The sequence below is a fragment of the Talpa occidentalis genome, unplaced genomic scaffold, assembly GCF_014898055.3.
Source record: "Talpa occidentalis isolate TD23 unplaced genomic scaffold, MPIMG_talOcc4v2.1 talOcc4.6, whole genome shotgun sequence".
NCBI classification, from domain to species: domain Eukaryota; kingdom Metazoa; phylum Chordata; class Mammalia; order Eulipotyphla; family Talpidae; genus Talpa; species Talpa occidentalis.
The window spans coordinates 7,827,537-7,847,704 of NW_023604972.1; the positions used below are offsets into that span (position 1 = coordinate 7,827,537).

The 20,168-nt window shown below is 35.2% G+C and overlaps 1 protein-coding gene across 6 annotated transcripts in view; it reads right to left on the bottom strand.

The window, feature by feature from the left end:
• Positions 1-20,168, bottom strand: part of LCORL (ligand dependent nuclear receptor corepressor like) — a 131,336-nt gene that overhangs the window by 12,853 nt on the left and 98,315 nt on the right. For 2 of the 6 annotated variants that reach the window (XM_054688048.1, XM_054688047.1), the window contains exon 7: positions 8,520-13,336. The exons of 2 other annotated variants lie outside the window; for them this stretch is intronic. In XM_054688048.1, the coding sequence (XP_054544023.1) occupies positions 8,520-13,336 (4,817 nt within the window). Of the gene's footprint in view, positions 1-8,519; positions 13,337-15,745; positions 19,917-20,168 lie in introns of those variants that run through there. 2 more of the 6 variants (XM_037529083.1, XM_037529090.1) reach the window with 2 other exon arrangements.

Below are 20,168 nucleotides of genomic sequence, written 5' to 3' on the forward strand. Positions count from 1 at the left end.
GTAAAATCAGCATTAGTTGAGACCAACTATCTTTAGGCTTGCCTCATAAAGCAAGAAATGAAAAAAATCAAAAAGTTTCTCAACAAGTTAATGGCCTCCTGGAATAAATTATACAAATACTTAAGGCATTCATTGCAAAAACAAACAAACAAAACTCCAACATATAATGTAAAAATTGACAATGTCTAGCATCTAATTAAAAACACGTAAAAATTCTAAATGTATGTACCTAATCTCAGCTTCAAAATACATGAACTAAAACTTGACAGACTTAAAAGATGAATAGAAAAACCCAGAATCATAATTGCAGCTTTCAATACCCATTCCTCAAGTATAGGCAGGACAAGTAGACTCAACTTCAGTAAGCATGTCAAAGAGTCAACAATACTATTAACTTCATTAACTGACATTTATAGAACGTTCCACCTAACAGCAGCAGAATCTATTATTTTCAGCAACACTCAGAACTTTCATGAAGACAGATCTGGATAGATTCTGGACCATAAAACTAATCCCCGTAAATTCAAAGGGATTAAAGCCCTATGAAGTGTATTATACAACAATAACCAATTAGGAATCAGTAACAGCAAATATAACCCATAAAGAAATCACAACAAAAATCAGAATTTGTGAAATATAGTTGAAGTAATGTTTAGGGGGATATTTATAACAGCATGATCATATTAGTAAAGAATCTTTCCACCACTACAATATGCTATATCAATGGTTCTCAAAGTGTGGTCCCTGGACCAGCATCACAAGTGTCCCACTCATACCAAGTAAAACAAAATGGTTGGAGTCCTGCTATGCCTTTTTTTAACAAGCCCTTCTGATGCACACTAAGTCTGTAAATCATTGTTTTTCAGCAGCACGCTTCTCACTGGACTACCATAATGGTGTACATTTTTACTCTTGTACTACAGCAATCATTTTCCACAGTGCAGGCAGAGATATTTCAGAAAGCAAACTCTGAAAGTCACACACCTCCCCCATCCACTCCCAATGATAAAAGCCACTGGAAGCGGAGAAACACAGCTATGAGAACCTGCATGGTCTACCCTCTACTTATTCCTCACTCACAACACCCATGTCTCTGAAGTCTATTCTACAACAATAACAAATTAGGACTCAGTAACAGCAAGTATATGAAAAAATCCTCAAATATTTGGAAACTAAACTGTATAAAAAACAAACAACTGCTCATGGCCTGAAAAAACAAGGGAGGGAAAATGGTAGCTAGGATAGCTGAATTAAGAATTTTTAATTCCTGGGGCCTCCCTGGTGGCGCAGCGGTTGAGCGCTGGGTTGCGAAGCTGCCCGCAGCCTCTGCAGCGTCGGTTCGATCCCCGGCTGCTCCCCGGCCACCGGAGGAGGGTCCCGCATGGCGCGCAGACCTCTCCTGCCGCCCGCTGCTCCCCTCAGCAGTGTACTTCGGTCCTTCTGCCTGTTCTGTTCCCCGCTCTGGCTCTGGTGAATTCTCTCACCCTCCCGCGCTTCTGACTGTACCCAGTGCTTGTATAAATAAATAAATAAATCTTTAAAAAAAAAAAAAAAGAATTTTTAATTCCTGAGTGAAGAAATAGAGAAGGGGATGTAGAAACTGGAAGAACAACTGAGGAAGAAATTTAGTTGGGAAGCACTGATGTCAGTCTTTTCCTAACTGGTAGTAGCAACTGGTTAAGAGAAGGGTGACCCTTGAACTTACCTCGAATAGGAAAAGAGGTCTGGAAGTTGCAGGGAGAGAATAAACTTTACAAAACAGTAAACTGGCACTCATCATTCCCCCAGCACTACTCTGCGGGATAAAGGCTGGATATCTCTAGTCCCATAGAGACAAAACAAAAGAAGTACACGGTAAGAGAGACATTGTGTGGGTGGAGGGAATGGGTAACTGGCTGGGGATGGCTGGATGTAACCTACTTTTAAAAATTCAATGACCTTTTTTCCCCTATGGACACCGTATCAAAATTCTACTGACATAAACAGGGCTTAACAAATTTTTTCTGCAGAGGATGATTTTTGGCTTTGTGAACTTTATGATCTGTTGCAGCGACTCAATTTGACGTCTGTAGCCCAAAACAGCAGACCAGACGCAAGGGCATGAGCAAGGTGGTGCTCCAAAAAAACCTTACTTACAAGACAGGCCAGACCAGCCTCCCAAATTTAGAGAATCGATTTTATGTTTGTACTCTTTTCCTCTATAGCCTAGAAAACAATCAAATTATCTTTCTCCAAGTTATAATTATTATGTTGCCAAAGTAAAAATTAGATATTTTTTTGATGAGTCCTCTGAGTTCCTCTCTGACTCTACTGTCTAATGTCCTATACCATGCCTGTTGGATCAATAGAAAAAGTGTCGGCTATTTGTTGAATTGAACAGTTTTCCATGAAAGAAATGAAGGAATTAATAAAGCACAGTATCCTGGAAAAAAATGCAGTAATTGTTGACAAAGCAATGGAATGTAAAATATCCAAGAACCATTTAAAGGAAAAACATCACAGCAAGGGATTACTAGAGGAGATGTTCTATATTTTAGTGAAGAACTATGGCAAGAGTTAGACACACTCCAAACTCAAAACAACTCTCCTTACTTCCTCTGAAGATCATAAGAGGGGAAAAAGTCAATTGCAAGGATAACAGATTTTTATTAAAAATTGCTGATTTCTCTGGAATATTTTAAATGAGTCAAAATTTTAATAACTTTACTTACAGCACTGGCAATAAGCAAAGTGGTAAATGAAAACAACCTAAGAAGTAATGTCAGGGATTTAATTTCTGTATTAAAACGTCTGTCTAGGGCCTCCCCGGTGGTACAGCGGTTGAGCGCTGGGTTGCGAAGCTGCCCGCAGCCTCTGCAGCGCCGGTTCGATCCCCGGCTGCTCCCCGGCCACAGGAGGAGGGTCCCACATGGCGCGCAGACCTCTCCTGCCGCCCGCTGCTCCCCTCAGCAGTGTACTTCGGTCCTTCTGCCTGCTCTGCTCCCCGCTTTGGCTCTGGTGAATTCTCTCACCCTCCCACGCTTCTGACTGTACCCAGTGCTTGTATAAATAAATAAATAAATGGTTTTTTAAAAAAAAAATAAAATGTCTGTCTACATTTCATCCAGGTCTGACCGAGTTAAGTGGGTTTAGACTTGAGAAGACACTGATCTTGATGCTCTCCTAACTTCACAGCAGGTATTTTCTCATGGTTTGTATTTGATGGTAAAGCCCCCCCGAACAGACTGTGACCACAGTTCTTCCTTTCTTAATTCAGCATGAAATAAAACCTAATATACAAAAACAAAACTCAGAAAATAGACTGACTAGAACGTGATCCTCTTTGGCTTACAGATGTTTACCAATGCCCTTTTAATGGTGAATGCTAATGAAGCACTTACAATTTAATTTCAATTACTCTAATTTATGTACACCAGGAACAAGTCCTGTGCATAGATGAACTTGTAGAGTCATCAATTTCTGGGAATATCACAGTGACTACAGAGAAACCCTAGAGAATAAACATAGAACTGTATAGACCAGGATTCCCCAAGTTATGGTCCCCAGACTGTGCTGTGAGAGGTAAAAAGTTGTGACATATATAAAGTCTGAAAAATCCACTGGGACACGGTGACTCAGTAAGAACAGGAAGGAGAACTGAGCACTTCGCCTTGTTATAAAGCCTACAGGACCTTTTGCACACAGGCCAGCCTGGGGGACTGGTGCTTCTTAGAATGCATCTTTTGGAATGCTTGAGCAGCAAACCAGATGAAGGTGACTGAGTCATCTGGAAATGTTTTTCTAGCAAAATTAAATTTAGGAAATCATCTACTCCACGCTTTGTAGTTTCCCCATTAAATACTTAGGATGTTGAATGAGAACTCATGAAGAAAATCTAACTACATTTTATTAAAATGTTTCAGAATATTCTGTGCCAAGCGTTGCCTCAACCATACAAGTTTAAAAGAACATCTTGAGTTAGAACTTAAAAACTATGGTAAGACATTCACAAGCAGGACCAGAGGAGGGGGCATGGTTAGTTGAAGGACTGCACTTTTCATCAACTACATACCTGTGCGAAAATCAGAATTCTGAATGGAAATTTTGAAGACAGATGACAAAGTGGGAGAAGCTGACAAAAGGAACTTTTTCCAGTTATCTCAGAATCCCATTCAGCTTGGATTCTCAATTTTAATGGAAAACCTTAAAATTTTAGGATGAATACTATCAGTTTAGTTGTGTCAAGTTCACAGTAGGTTATTCTAGTCTCAAAATTTCCTCAGAGGTATGCAAATCAGTTAGGAAAAGGCAAACATTTACTTTGGGAACTCAAAAGACACTGGTACTTAAAAGGTCTATATGATTATTATTTTCCACAGTCACTCCATTTCAGGTCATTATGACCTCAAAAATCACCTCTTGCAATTGGCTATTCACACACCCCATTTTGCCTTCCCTCCCCCATCTACATTGGTGGCACTATTAGAAAAGACTCTCCAGACTTACAGTTTGGTCATAGGGCTTCTCATTATTTGCAGAATGAATTCTCGGCTTGATTTCTGTCCTTCTGTTTTACCACCTTGGTGAATCAACTCCTATTGAATCAAGTGCCCACCTTCCTCTAAGCTTACATTCTGGCAGCTGAGATAAAATCACACAGCTGTTCAATCCTCTTATTTCTTCAAAGTCTTTTAAACCATATCCACACATCTCAAAATACCCAATCCCACCCCCCCGCCCCCCCGCCCAATACCTCTTAGACTACCTCTTGATTTATCTTCAACAAGCTGCCCATGAACTTACAGCTGGATCTGAGAGCACCTATGTTTGCGCTCCTCTGTTTTAAGAGGGGTGACGCTCTGGCCAAGGCCAGTCTCCCTAATGATGCCCTGTGATGCCCAATGATCAATTCAGGTCTTCAGCTCCATCGCTTGCCATTTCACCTTTTTTATCTCCAATCTTATATTTTTTATAGATTTCTTTCCATTCACATCCAAACTTTAATTTTAAAAATCCACCTTCAACCTGGCTTCCTTTCACACCACCCTATCTCCTGTTCAATCACTGCCATCTACAGTTTTCTGTACTTTCTTCTTTCTACATTTACTAAGATTTCTGGCTCTATTATTCCATCAAAATTGCTCGCTCCGAAATCACTAAAATAACCTCTTGTTCTATATTCAAACCTCAACAGTTTACACTGAGATGGTCCCCCTACTTGAAGCACTTTCCTCACACCATGCTCATGGCTTTCTTTACCCTGACTCCTTTTGAACACATCTTTTTTCTTCTCCATATCTTTGGGGCTCTGAGATCATAGGCTCTGAACTTTACACTAAACAATCTCTTCCATTTTCGTGGCTTCAATGATTTCCTAACTCCCAAAATCTTATCTCCAACTCAGACCCATGCTTCCTATACCTCTGTTCTCAGCTATCCCAGCAGATAACCTCAAATTCCTTTTCTAAAACTAAACATTAGTGTGCCCTCTTAAAACTTAGTGAATGTTCCTATCATCTACCCAGCTATTCAAGCCAGAAACCTGGATGTTACACCTTTATTCCTCTCTTCTTCAAAACACAGTAATTCTACTTCACAGATGGCTCTCAAATATGTCTATTCTTCTCCAATGCTGTCATGATTTGGGCTCAGAACACTTTTTACATTTAACTGATACTCCCCTTAGTAGCTTTACCCTTTGCCATCTTTGTATCCACTCCTGCCCCATCCTTAATTTCAATGTGATGCCTCAACTATATGAACTAAATTTTGCTCAGTGTTCCAAACAAGCCTGCTAATCCCTCCTGTCACCCAATTTTCCACACGCAGTTTGTTAAGTCTGAAACACTCTGTTTCCAACTTCTAAAACTGGGTTGTTCTTCAGGTCTCAGTTTAGATGTGACTATGCAAAGATCCTTGTCTAATTTGTAAAATCTGGGTCATTTTTCCACCTGTATGTTCCTACAATTCACTGCTCTCCTTGACCATGGCCTTTACACCTTTCTATGAGAACTGCTCATCGCTGTCCTCCATCAGAGGAAAGCAGAGGGCACCAACCAGCACTTCAGCCAACCCATTCAATTACACCATGTAATATCCCAATTCAAACACAAATACGCTCCCATACTGAGGAAATAAATGATGCAGGCACGGTTTACTCATGAATAGAAAGGAACTTTTGGAACCTTCTACATTGCCTAAGAGCTTATTTTTGTTAAACAGGAATAGGAAGGAATGACATTTCTTCTTTCTCCTTTCCATGTTCACAGTTGACAACATAGCAGTACAAATATAGAGAAGTATAAATTTTAAAACTTCTATGTATCAAACTATATCTAGACAGTTAAAACTTGAAATGTACAAAAATAAGAAATTTGTGTTAGAAAACTTTTCATCTATAGGTATATTCTGTAACTCATTATATACATTGTCCTAGGGATTTCTCTAGAAAAGTGCTGCTGTTAAAAGTCTCCATCAACAGTTATTCTACAAAGAAGAAAAACAGATACAAACTAATAATGAATTTTTGTGTCATTTCCAAAAAGGCAAAAAGGATGTATGGAAAACCAAGAATGAGAAAAAAATAACACTTTAGAAACATGTAAAATCAGATAAATAACAAATACGGCTATAAATACAACTTTGTAAAAATAAAGTCCTTGATAGATAGAAAAAAAATGTTAGAAAATAAAGAAGGAAAGTTATCAGCAAAATATAAATAAAGCTTTAAGCAGAACAGGAAATTGTAGTAGAATTTTTAAAATGAGAAAAGATGAAAAACAACCTTAAAGATACCAATTTTTTTCTAATATCCCAAAAGGGTTTTTTTCTGATTAATTTGAGAAAGGAATAGGCATCTTTCATCTTTTCTAAGATGATCTCATATTCAGTGAGATGGTGAAGAATCATATTAAAATAAATTTTCTATTTATAAATTTGTTAAGAGGCTGGAAGGACAAAATACGGTTCTGTTGTAAAACGAGTTAATGCAAACTACATTGATAAACCCTACCAGAATGAAATGAGGATGGTCTTAAAAAGGTTAAATATACTTTATTCTCCATTCATAGCAGTGCTTTTAAAATGTGTGCATTTTTTAGATGAATTACAAGGTTTTAAAAAAAGATTATTATCAGGATTCTTCCCCTTTTTTGCCTGACATTCTATTTGTTATGTTATTTTTAGTTAGCTTGAGGGCAAGAAACAAAGGAAATTATTTTTAGATTTGATTCATGTTTCATAATGAAGACTATTTTTGACCATCTTTAAATTTTAATCCTTGCATGTTAGATAATTAAAAACTTTAATCACTACATTTTAATTATTAAAATAGGTATTTTAAAGATATTCAGTTAAGTAATTGATTTTGGGGGGGTCATAAAAACCTGGTTATTTAATAATAACCTATTGAAACTTGAGTTTAATTACTGCTTTTCATATTTTATTATAAGACCTGATACTATTTCCTTTAGCTTTTAAAAACATTTTTAAAAAGGTAATAAAAATAAAACCACCAGCCCCTCAAAAGTTCCCCTGAAATGTATAATGTACAATGCAACCACATGATAAAAATACCCTTCAACTTGCAAATACAATCTGGCACTCCTCCAAGTCAGGGACTTCATCAATAAGCATGGGCATCTTCCCACAGGTTCTGAACTGTCTAACCCCTACCAGGGGGCAGACCAGGAACTACGACACTGGAACTCCAAGTTCATGTCCTATTTCTGCCAGGTTCTAAAAACAGCCTCCTTGATACACCAATGTCATGTCAGTTTAACTGAGGAAAGCGCATAATTACTTACTAAACTGATTTCAGTGCATTCTGAATCTAGCATTACCTTAACATTACCTGTCTGTGACTTTCTCCCTGCTATAGATTCTGTCAAAAGAAATCTTGATCTTTCTATCTGTGCAATCTAATTCAATGTCTGATATGAAAAAAAACCACTCAAGAAGTTTGCCAATTTATTGAAAAATAAAATCTTGTTTCTCAACATTCTAAATGAGCAGCCTTAAAGCAGTTAATAGTGACTGTGGGCTGATATCATAGCATCATTATATATGTTATAGTCTTTATCAGTTTAGCAAAGCAAAGGTCGGTCTTCCCACATAGTCTCAAAGTTATTAATTTATCAATCAGGACAATACATCTTTGTCTGTGGTGCAGTAACTTTTAGGTTACTTGGGCACATTTTTCTGACAAATCACTTTCTATATTTAAAATTTTATCTATCAAATGCACATGCAGGTAATTTTATATTAATGATATATGTTTAGAAGGTTTTTTTTAAATGTCTGCACTAAATATATTTTAATTTGCTTGAAATCCTGGATACATTAAGATGTGGGTAAGAGTGTTGTTACATTAAGTAGCACCTAATTTCATGAGTTTCAGACTAGGTGCCAAGAAATTAATTTGTTCAAATAATTTGGAAATAAGTGAAAACTGCATCAGTTGCTTTGTTTTTACCCAGTATCTCAGACTGTACTCAAGGCACCTACAATGAAACTTTAAAATTAAGTAGAGAAAAACTTACCTAATTGGGATTTTGAATAATAGTTTGCCATTTGTCCACTGTTGCAAGACTGCTGTTTATGTCTTTTGGCTGACATTTCTGACATTTCTGTGGTCTTCCATGGTGGTCTTTTTCTTTTGTTCAATTTTCTAACAGCTTCAGAACTATCAGAAGAATTCTTGTCATAGCTAACACACTTATTTAATTTACTACTGTCAAGCTGACCAATGTTTGTGTCTGTTGAAGGACTGTTTGTATTTGCAATTTCTATTTCTTTAGATTGCGTTTTAAAGGAATTGTGCCTAGCAGAATGGGATCTTAAGGTAAAGCGCTTTGATTCTTCTTTCTCAGTCTGATGATTACTTCCACCATTAACAGATTCGGAAGAGTAAATAATTGTGTTCAGTTTAAAAGTATTTCGGTGTTCAAGATAGTTGATTTTCCTCAAAAATATTCTACAGTCTTTTAAGGTTTTTGACCTCCAATTATTTGGACATATATTTCCTAGTCTTGGTCCCTTTTCAAAATCTTTCTCACTGCAATTTGTTCCATTCTCCTTTGCTTCTGGCTGAAACTGATGCTCTACAGTAGCAAGTGTTTTCAAGTCAGACACTGCCACCTTCTCCTCCAAATAGTCATCACTGCGTTCAGGTGGCAAAATAAACTGATTATTTCCTGTGTTTTTTCCTTGGAGTGGTAAATCAGTATTTGTTGTCCCCTCGGTCTTATTTAAAAATTTGTTCTGGCAAAAAAATCTGAAGTTCCTCTTTTTAGAGATCCAATCAGTAGCTCCACACTTATGCAACTTTCCCTCTCTTCTCCACCTTTCATGGTGTAACCTCTTAAACTCAGTCCTTTTTAATCTAGCTAGTGTTAAATTAGTTTTTACATTTAAGAGTGGAGAGCTAACCATTTTATGAAGTATATGCAACTTCCCTGCTGATTTTGAAGGAGAAGATAGTGCAAATTTTTTAAAGTGCTTTCTAAAGGGGCTGGTATTACAGTCAGAATATTTGGTCCCCAACTTAATTCCTTTGGTATTTATAACTTCCAAAGGGTTTCTAGCATTTGCTTTTCTAACTAGTGAAAGAGACTGTGTTTCTGTTGTCTGCATAAACCAGGTACGGAGTTCGCTCAAATTGTACTTTTTCCGGAAAAGCATTTTTACAGGTGAAACTTCAAGTTCAAAAAGACAGGTTTCCAAAGGGTTTGCTATCTTGAAATCGTTCTTCTCAATGAGTTCTCTTTTCTTATAAACACAATTTTCAGTTTCATCTCCACTCACCTGCACCCATGCATTTGTTATCTGCTCAAATCTATTGTTTAATTCCTCCAACAAGGAATCATTTGAAGTAGAAGCAGTCCACCACCTGAGCAGAGGGTTTGATGATATTATAGGATCCAAGGATACTTCAGAAATGGGCATTATTTTGTTATCTTCCAAACACTTTTTTGTATTCCTTGAATTTCTAGCTCCTGAGGTACCTTTGGAAGCTTTTATCCTTGATTGCATAGGTTTCTCCCTTTGACTTGTCCCTCTCTGTAACTGGAGCTTATACGACTTATGGAGCAGGGCATTTCTATAAATAAGTGAGCTGGAAGATGATAATGAATGCAAGAAATGCAGAGATGGTTTTCTATGCCTAACCGAGTGTCGCAAAGGTATCGCAGCAACCACACTTTCTGGCGCATCCTGAAGTGCTTCAGGCTCCGTGGGCCTCACATCCATCTCACCACCATGCTGGTCATCACACTTTTCTTCAGGTAGATTTTTTCCTAGCATATTCTCTGGTTCTATAGGAGGTAAGCAGCTGCTTATAGTTACTTCTCTTTCCTGAGGCGAAATTCTATTAATAGTCACAGATATGCCAGAGATTTTAACTTTTGCAGGTCTGCCAGGCTTTCTAATTATTGCTAAAGGCTTCTGATTTGGCCGAGTAATGTTCTTGGAAGGCTGAGGTATCAGAGACTTGTCCTTGATAGGTCTCACATATTCAAAGTCAGACCCCATGACCCCACTGTCAGTAGTCAACTTTGACACAGCACTTACTCTTTCACCCGAGTCCATTTTGTGCTCTCTAATATTTCTGAAACTATTATATTCAGCTGGAAAACCAGCGTTATTGTTTAAAGACACAGCATTGCTTAGGCTTATACTTCCTTCAGAAACGTGCCTTTTAGCTCTTCTTGATCTTCCAAAAATAACAGTTACTGTAATACTCTTTTTATAAATACCTTCTTTTACTTCTGATAGGAGAGATTCTGGGCTTTTCTTTCCAGCATTCAATGAGTCGTTTTGGCAAGTGGTGAGGTCTGTTTGATTAGCCTTAGGTTTTGGTGGTCTTCCAATTGGTCGCTTAATCTGTTTTACAACCTGGGGACCTATTTTCTTGGGTCGACCAGGTTTTCTTTTAAAAGCTGAATCAACAGTACTGCTTGAATTTTCCTGAGGTTCTTCCTGGGGCTTATCACTATTCTCATCTACAAGCATCGCAGAGGGTTCTATACTCTGTTTCTCATGATTACTTTTGTTTAGTTCTCTTTGAAGAGTGTCACTATCGCTGAGATTAGAACTACCATTTTCAAAGTTAGCACCAGGGATACTGTCACTTGTTTCTTTTTTTTTTTCAGTTACATGATAAGCTGGATGTTTTTCAGACGGATGATCAGTGTTTGATTCAGAAGCACCAACTGAAGTTAAAGTATATTTGACTCCTTCACTGCTTTTAACCTCAGATAAAAACATGAGTTTGACAGGACTAGAATAGTTGGAAAAAGAAAAGCGTTCACCGGCTTCATATCTTGTTGGCACATTTTCAACACTGGAAATCAAGTTACCTTTATCTGAAACAGACTTTTTCAGATTATCAAGTCTTTTGGTTGTCAAGTCTATTGTAGGCATATGACTACTTTTGATGTTGTTAGATGGCACCGAAGATTTTGATAAAGTCTGCTCTTTGCATACGACTCTACTTAGAGTAGGAGTCATTTTTTTGCCAACATTTTGATCCTTACCATCAATTTCTATCAATTTTTGGGATGCTTTATATCCTGATAATGACTGATGAGTCCAAGATTTTTGGGCCATATTTATTGTATCTTCCAAACGTTCCACAACAACTTGCAAATTAGAACTTATTGCAATTTTGTTTAGATCTATATTGTGTGAGCTTTCAATTTGAATATTTTTCACTGAATCTTTTTTCTTTGCAGATTTGGGGATTTTTTTGGCCTTAGGGGATTTTTTAAAAACATGATTATTTGTTATATATATAGAATACCACCCAGGGGGCACAATATTTCGTCTAGTTCTGCTCGGAAGTCCAGGAACGTCACTTTTCAAAGGACTTTCAGTATTACCTAATTTTGGATATGCCCTATGATTTTGCAATTTTTTTCCCCCAGATGAAGATTTCTCTTGTGATTTTCTTACGCTCATTTTCTCAGAGGAACTTGTTTTCAAGTTTTCTGAAAATGTATTAAAAGCCAAGTTAGTTTTTAAACTATGTAGAGGTAGTTGCAATGATTGTAATGCATAATCTGGTGAAAACGATGTTTCTGCATGATTGTTATCTTGAAGGTTTTTACAGTCTTGTAAAGAAGGCCCTTGGTAATGATAGAATTCTTCTTTGTCCACTGAAAAGATGTCACTGCGCATCAATTTCCTCGAACTTTTTTCAGTGTATTTTTTCCTTAAAAAATTGTCATCAAGACTAGCAAGTTCTCTTTTTATCTGTAAAGACTGCCTTCTAATCATGGGTGAATCAGGAGAACTGTGGAGTGCCAATAAGGTTTCTTGACGCTTTCGAAATCTTGTCTGAATAATTTTATTTTCTATCTTTTTATCATGTTGACTCAGTAATTCCATAAAACTGTAATCACTGGCCTTTGCATTATGCAAGAGAGAAGTTATTAAATCTCTCAACTTCAAATCATTATCTGTATTACAATCACCACTAGATAATTTTGTAAGATTTGTCATATCTGTAGTTTCTATTGATTTCAATTTTTCATTAATACGATCCATTAAATCTTGAAAAATCATAGTTTCACCTTTTTCATGATTTGTAGGATAATTATTGCTGTCTTCCAGCAAAGAATCAGAGTCACTAGATTTGTTAGCTTTATGTATTTTACCTTCATGACCGTATTTATCACCATTGATTTCTGCTGGTATGAGAGATGGAGGCTGGTTAATGTTTGCTTCAAGTCTGTTATTCTCTAAAGCTGAAAGTTCTGAGCTGACATCTTTGAAGTTTTCAGATCCTTCAGTCTGTACAGGTGATAATGGTGGGGGCGAGGGACTTCGAGACCTACAAACATCTTTAAGACTGACTGAAATGTCACACACCTCCCTTGCTGAGAGAGGAGTGTGAAAGGCCGAGCTTGTGGAGTGAACATTTGGTAATAATCCAGAGCAGCACCTGTGAGAACTGGAACTGTTTACAATTCCTCTATTCACTACTGTCTTAATGTGTTCAAGAGTTACAGTTTGGCAAGATAAACAATGTAAATCTGTGATACAGACTGGCAGAGGAACAAAACTAGCGCTTTGTCTTTCATTTGGTAAACACCCTCTTTCTGCCAGCCTATATTCACAGCTACAAAATAGACCATGTAAATCATCTTCAATTAGGGGCTTCTGAGATTCTGAAGACACAGTATATGATGTATTATAACAGCAAGGAGAAGCAGCATTCTGCTCTTGGGCTAGAAATTTCAACATAGCCAAAACTTGTTGCTGGTGATGTGTGCACAAAGATTCCAAAACTTTGCTTAATGCTGATTTTCCTTTTTCCATTTTAGTAGCTTCCTCTGATTTTGCATCAACAGTTGAACTAAAAATAAAAATCAAACAAAAAATGAATTACAGCAAAAATACCAGCTTTTATAAGGAGTTATAATTTTAAGTTTAACAAAAGGTATTTTGGTATTGCTGGTCTAATTCCTATAATAAGAGCTGTAATAATGACATCTTGATTATTGTTTAGCAGAAATATAATGAAGCACTGATAATTTCTGATGACAAAATATGAGTCAAAGCAAAGCCCTAATATTGCTTTATAAAAGCTGATGATTATAGATGATTGTATTTATATATTGCTAATGTTTAGTGCTTAGGATATGTTAAGACTCTCTAATGGAAAGTGCTTCAGAAGAAGTTAATTTTTTTGTTAAGTTCACATTTTAATAGTTATATTGAAAATTATCAGTCCATATTAGTGTTAAGGAAAATCAGATGTAGGAAAAATTCTCCTCTCTTTATTTAAATGATATTTTCAATGGTATTGATAATAAAATTTTAATAAAAGAGAGCTTTGCATAGTCACAAGGTAAATTAAGGGATTTAGACTTCATATAAATAACATAATGTTGTCTTCTCTAATAAGCTGCAGGCGTTTTAACCTAGTAAAATATAAAAAATGTAAGCTATTTAAACATGAAATCTAGTTTTAATTGATTTTAAATTCTACAGTAATTACATCCAAACTAAAGGCATTACTTACCTAATTATTTAATTTCAAATGCTGGAAAATGTCCCACTGGAGAAACTAATATACATCTAACTTTAAGACCCAAAATTACTTAGCAATCAATGTAGAAGTCTACAAAATTTTTTTTAAATTCAAAACCAGCAGCAAGAAGAATAAAATATATTAAAAGAATTCTGTTTCAGAAAAGTATTTAAATTAAACATATCACCAAACTCTGAACATGAAGTTGCCTCCCACTCATACTTTCTTATATTTGTTATTAGTTCCTGGTATGTAGAAATTTTATTTAGGGTTGGAATCAGGATATGCTGATTATGAACTGTTACTTAAGCATTCTGTCTAAATTAAGGGCTATTAATTTTCATGGGCTATTAAAAAATTCAAGGAGGTTTCTTTTAAAATGAAAAATGAAATTAATTTTTAAATAGTTTCCTAAAACTGAGCTTGTTTCATTGAGCTTGCTTGAGTATGCAAAATTGTAATTACATTTTTTTATAAAAATTACAGTATTTGAGTAGCAAAGACACCAAGTAAATTTTGAACGTTAGATCAAAACTTTTCTAGAAAACAAGAGAACTAGATTCGAACACTGTTTTACTAAAACGAGCATGTGATTAGATGTGAAGTAGCTATCAAAGTGAGAAGAGATATGAAATTACAATAAAACTTAAGTTCACTGCCGCCGCTAGAGAGATGAAGGCATGACGTGAGCCCAGTATCCTGGGATAAGATTTTTTGCAAATTTTTATCATGATTGGAGTGTGGAATGACGGAATTGACTCTCAAAATCACTATTAAATCATTTTAAAAAATATGTAGAGAACAAAGGCATGAGGAAATGTTAACTATCAAGAATGCAGATGAAAGTAGTATTGTAAAATCTTTTCCAGCAAATTTATAATTATAATTTTCATACAAGCAAAAGAAAACCCCAAAAAGCAATGATAGAAACACTTCCACAGTTTCTTTAAAGTTACATTACGGCCTACTAAACATATCTATGACTAAATAGTGACTTTAAGTTTTTCAGAATACATGACACTACATTTTAAAACTTAATATTTTCGTAACAGTTCCTGAAATTCCCAAAGGTTTTTTTCTGTTGGTAAGGTCAAGTACAAATTAGAAATAATAAAACTAACAACTATTGTTAAGCATTCTGAAAACTACTGATTTTTGTCTCTTCTGAGTCTAAGGAAATCTATAATTAATTAAAAGTTTCTTATTCAGTTTACTTCTTTAAATAATGGAATTTTGAAATTGCCAGTGGCTAGAGATTTCCAGCTAATGTTGTATGAAAAATAACTTGTTACAAATATTCATATATACATAACTATAGATTAAATTTATTAGATATTAGATAACCATGTTCTCAAATTTAAAAACTATACACATGCATATTTGGTGTCACAGTTTTTCCTGCCTGTATTTCTTACATGTTAGAATTTCAAAGAATCACCTAATATGTGAATGCAGTGTACCTGAATAAACTCCAATCTAGAATTTATTCTCAAGTGATTACATAAAGGTTCTAAAATTTTAACTGTCATAGTTCCCTTGTTTTGTACATTTTTTTTCTAGTCTTTCCCTGTCTGATTAATAAACAAAAACACCCCGCTTATTTTTTGTAAGTATGTTTCTAATCCATTTTGCCCATTACAAATTTTGTTGTTCAAACAATTCTTGGGATAAAGTCAATTTTCAGTTATTAATAAAACTGCTTCCTAGAGTGAATCAAAGAAGTCAGTGTAGTCAGTTTTTTCTTGCTTTTCTTTTTTTCCTTTACTGAATGAGTAAATCAATCACACACCAACAGTGTTGTAAATTTAAGTGCAAAAGCATTGAAGTGCTTTACTACAAATTACAACCTAGAAACACGTTAACTGAACAATTAAAATTCATACAATCAGATTTAGATATATAACAACACAAAGTAGAAACAGAATTACAGTACATTTACAACACAAGACAGATACATGAATTCATTAGAAAATATTGTAATAAATAATTCATGAATTATAGTGCAATTGATTTATGCATAAATATAACTAATTGCCTAACAATCAGTTTATATTAACAAAATCTGTCAAAATCAAGGCAGCCACAGAGTTTTACTAAATTACTGCGACAATGGAAATACTGCAATTAAAAAACAAATACAAGTATTTGTACTGTAAACAACTAAAAAAATCAGTCTCACTAAAGTTAGTATACAATTTAATATAAAATTGTCATTAGCTACCAGAAATGGTTTAAACAACTTTACTGAGCAGTAGTTTTCTAAAAACAGAGGCACTGTTTTTTCTTTTCCTTTTTTTTTTTTTTTAAATATAAAATACTTGAGGAACATTCAAATAAGTAGAAAGCACATACAGGTTGCTTTCACCTTCATTAAAAGTCTGCTGAAACTGGATTTTTCAGAAAATTGTCAATTAATAAGTAGTATCTGGTAACTAAATTTATAAAGTACTTTGAAAATTTAACATAAAGAACATCTGAATAGAATCACTGGGGAGAAGGGGATCCCATAAATTTCCCTGCCTTTCCTAGTTTGTATAATCAAAAGTTAACTCAATAATTAGAAACATTTTGTTTCTTTTAAAAGTTATGGGTTGATCATTACCTATAAACTATCAAAAAATATTTTAATTTACTATTTCTGACCAAAAATAAATAATACAAATACTAAAATGCTGCAAATTAACTATAATATCACCTATAAAACTACTGATCACTGTGAAGTCAATAGCAAAATGATCCCTGATTTTATGAATCCTGTAAAGTTTTTGGTCAGGTCATCTTTTAAATGATATAAAAGTGTTCTGTAAGTATCCCTTTACTATAAACTTCTCAATCAATTTATTAATGTAAATATAGTGTGAGGAATAAAAAAGCTCAATACCATACAAATACGTAATGCATTCAAACCCCCAAATTTTTGCAAGTAAAATTCTGTATAAAGAGGTCAATAAAATTGTGTTGAAACATTTATTTTAATCTTTAACTTTGTTTTTCAATGGGGGTCAGGGGGGATATATTAAATAATCCAAGTTCCGGCCCTCACAAAATATGGCTTAATTCTTTAAAAAGAAAGATGACCCTGACATCTGCTGTTTTGCAATCTATGATGTATTCTTTCTTGAGAGAATTAAAAAAAAAAAAGAGCAAGAGGATTCATACCCTAGTAGCAGGTAACATTAACAGCTGAAGAGGGGTCGGTATAGGGCTAAGAGACCAAACAACGACTTGGTTGTACAGTTTCCCACTCTTCAGTTTTTTTTAAATATATGTAAGCAGTTTTTAAATGTAATAGCTGAAAATCTCTTTAGTATTACATGTATATGTGATTATTAGATACACACAAACACGAGTGTAAAAACACAAGTATTTGACAAGGTGCACTTATTTTTTTAATTCAGCTTAAGTATTCCTTTTGGACTTAGGACAACTGGCTTAGAAAAATGATCAAAACCTGAATTTTAACAGAGAAAAGGGGCACTCGGAAAATTTTGACTATATGAAGCAAATCCCCATCCTTTATATGGAGGCACATGCTTTATACATTTTACCACTAAAACTGCATACTCCATAAATCCAACATGGATACTCTGAACCACATTTTAAAACTGCTATATAAAAATTATTGGTCTCTCTTATGAGTCTAGTAAAAGTTAAAATGCACTGCCCAGCTTCTAACTACCCAATTAGAGAGTTTACATTACTGAAAGTTCAAAACAGCTTCAGTGTTAAATATTTGTAAATCTATTCAAGACCCTGAACAAACTGCAAATTTGGTTATTAGCAAAATGATAATGTATCGCCCACCAAAATGAAATCTGTGATTCATTTTGATAAACTGAAAATGTTTTGAAATGTCACAGCAGCAAATATATTAAAGTTACACTGAGGTTTTTCAATAGTAGGAGTGTGTCACAATCCTTAAAATTTAAAGTAGTCATAACATCAACTAACCAGCACATTTAAACCAAAATTATCATTCTCAAGCTTTTTCTGTGCACATTATAAACATGCTCTAAGTTGCATTCCAACTTTCTTTTCTAACCTTACACATTAGCTTATTTTTCAAATGAAAAATGAAATTAAATTATTTTAATAATTAAATTTAAATTACTTTTTGTTCTCATATTCCATTAAAGGATTCTATCGTTGCTGGGGTTAACTATGTGTCAGGTTTTTTTTTAAGTATATACCTTATAAACCCCAACTTCCTGCTAAATCAACTATTAAATGATAAATATTAAATTCATTACACATATCATTTAAGGTTTTCTTTTCTATTCCGGGTGGATGCACCTGAGTGCATTTTGTATTTCATAGAATGCACTGTAGTGTACTAATACTGTATACATTAATTTTCCTTAGTATGGAGCTGTCTATTTAAACCTTGATTGGGTGTTTCACATACTTACAATAACTGTAAGAATGTTATATAAAAGTGTTACAAACTATTAATATCATATTTCCATTATAAGATGGTTCAACTGAATGGCTGGAGTGGTCTTTCACCAATAAAAATGTTTCACTTGACAATTACTTGTTTTCCAACAACGCTTTATGCTATTGACTACTAAAGAAAACCTGAATCTTTTTCACCTATTTATACAAGGATTAAATACAAACTATCAGAATTAAGTAAGCAACTATATAATTCTGTCCACAGTGAAAACCCTGAATAAAACTTTTTTCAAAAGGCATGTAAGTGGTTTTTGAACTGTAAAATTCCATGTCTCCTGTCAGAGTGAGCATCTGTAATTCCCACATGTGTGTATAGAAACACAAATACACACCTGTGCACATACACACATATGCAAACACACATACACACACGCACGCACATACACACATACAAACATTTTCCTAACAAGTAATCTACACAGGCTTGCTGCTGTTTTTGCAGCTGCCAGTCCCTGAATCTGTCATATTATATAACCCAGTGTCTGGTAATCGGAGTTTCTTCTTCGGAGGAGTCTTCAGTGTTCCAGATCTTTCTTTTACCTTGTATTCTAAAGTGCTGTGAGGTACCCCATAAATTCCTTGTGCTTTGGAAACACTCATTTTTCCACTCATTACCATTGCAATAGCCTCTTCCATTATTTCATGATCATATTGCCGATAACGGCCACGTTTTTTCCTGGGCTGTTTGTTATCTTTTCGATCCAATCCATCTTCAGTATTTTCAGAGGTTCCATCAACTGTTCCGTTTTTAGAATTAAGACACAAAGGAGAGAGGTCCCCATGTAGAAAATAAGAGTCAACACTTGAGTGAGTTACAGGCCCAGAACATTCAATTTTGTTCTGTTTAGGGAGTATGTTTTTCAGTTTTTGGAGAGCTGATCCTTCTAGGACTGGAGAGGTTTTGGAAACTTGATACATAACATCCAGTAGACCAGGACCATCAGGTTGTGGTTTTGAAACAGAACTTACTCGTAGCTGTGGAATTTTTAACTGTACAGTAGGATGTGACGTTTCATATTGTAGGCTTTCATTTTTTTCTTTAAATTGAGTAACCATTTTCTGTAGAGTTAACTGATGGAGGTAACTGGAAGCTGTTGGGAATTTTAATTCTGAGGTTTCAAGTAGACTGAGTTTACTTTTTTCTGTGCGCTCTGCTTGAGCTCTTGCCCACAAGGCTACTTTTTGCAGCACTGCACAAGTTTCTTTACTGTCTTTATATGAGTAACTATCATTGAAATCTCGAGTTTTGTTTTTAAAAGATGCAGGCTTCCCTGCTGGTAAGGCTTCTAAGTGGAGAAGTAAAGTTTTTTGAGGTATGCCATAAAGTATGCCTGCTTTATTTATGTCCAGTGCTCCAGACTGAATGTCTTTCAAAGCTTTTGAGAGCAAACCATCTGCAAACTCAGCACTTCTTTCCACATAGTCCTCTCTGTTTCTGTGTAGTCTCCTGGATGGATGGAATGAAACGATGGTAAACTGATGCATGAGAGACTCTCACACAGCTATGGAAGGGGAGGGTCCACTCCTTTATTATACTCCTTGCTTAGGTAACATCACTGCTTATGACTCTTAAGTCTGTGAGATGTAGTAGTTACTCCTTATCAAAGCCAACGCTACAGTCCTGGTAGGACAATGTGTCAATCATACGGTGGCCTTAACGGGCAGACCTTCCAAGAACATAAAATCCTAACTCAGTATT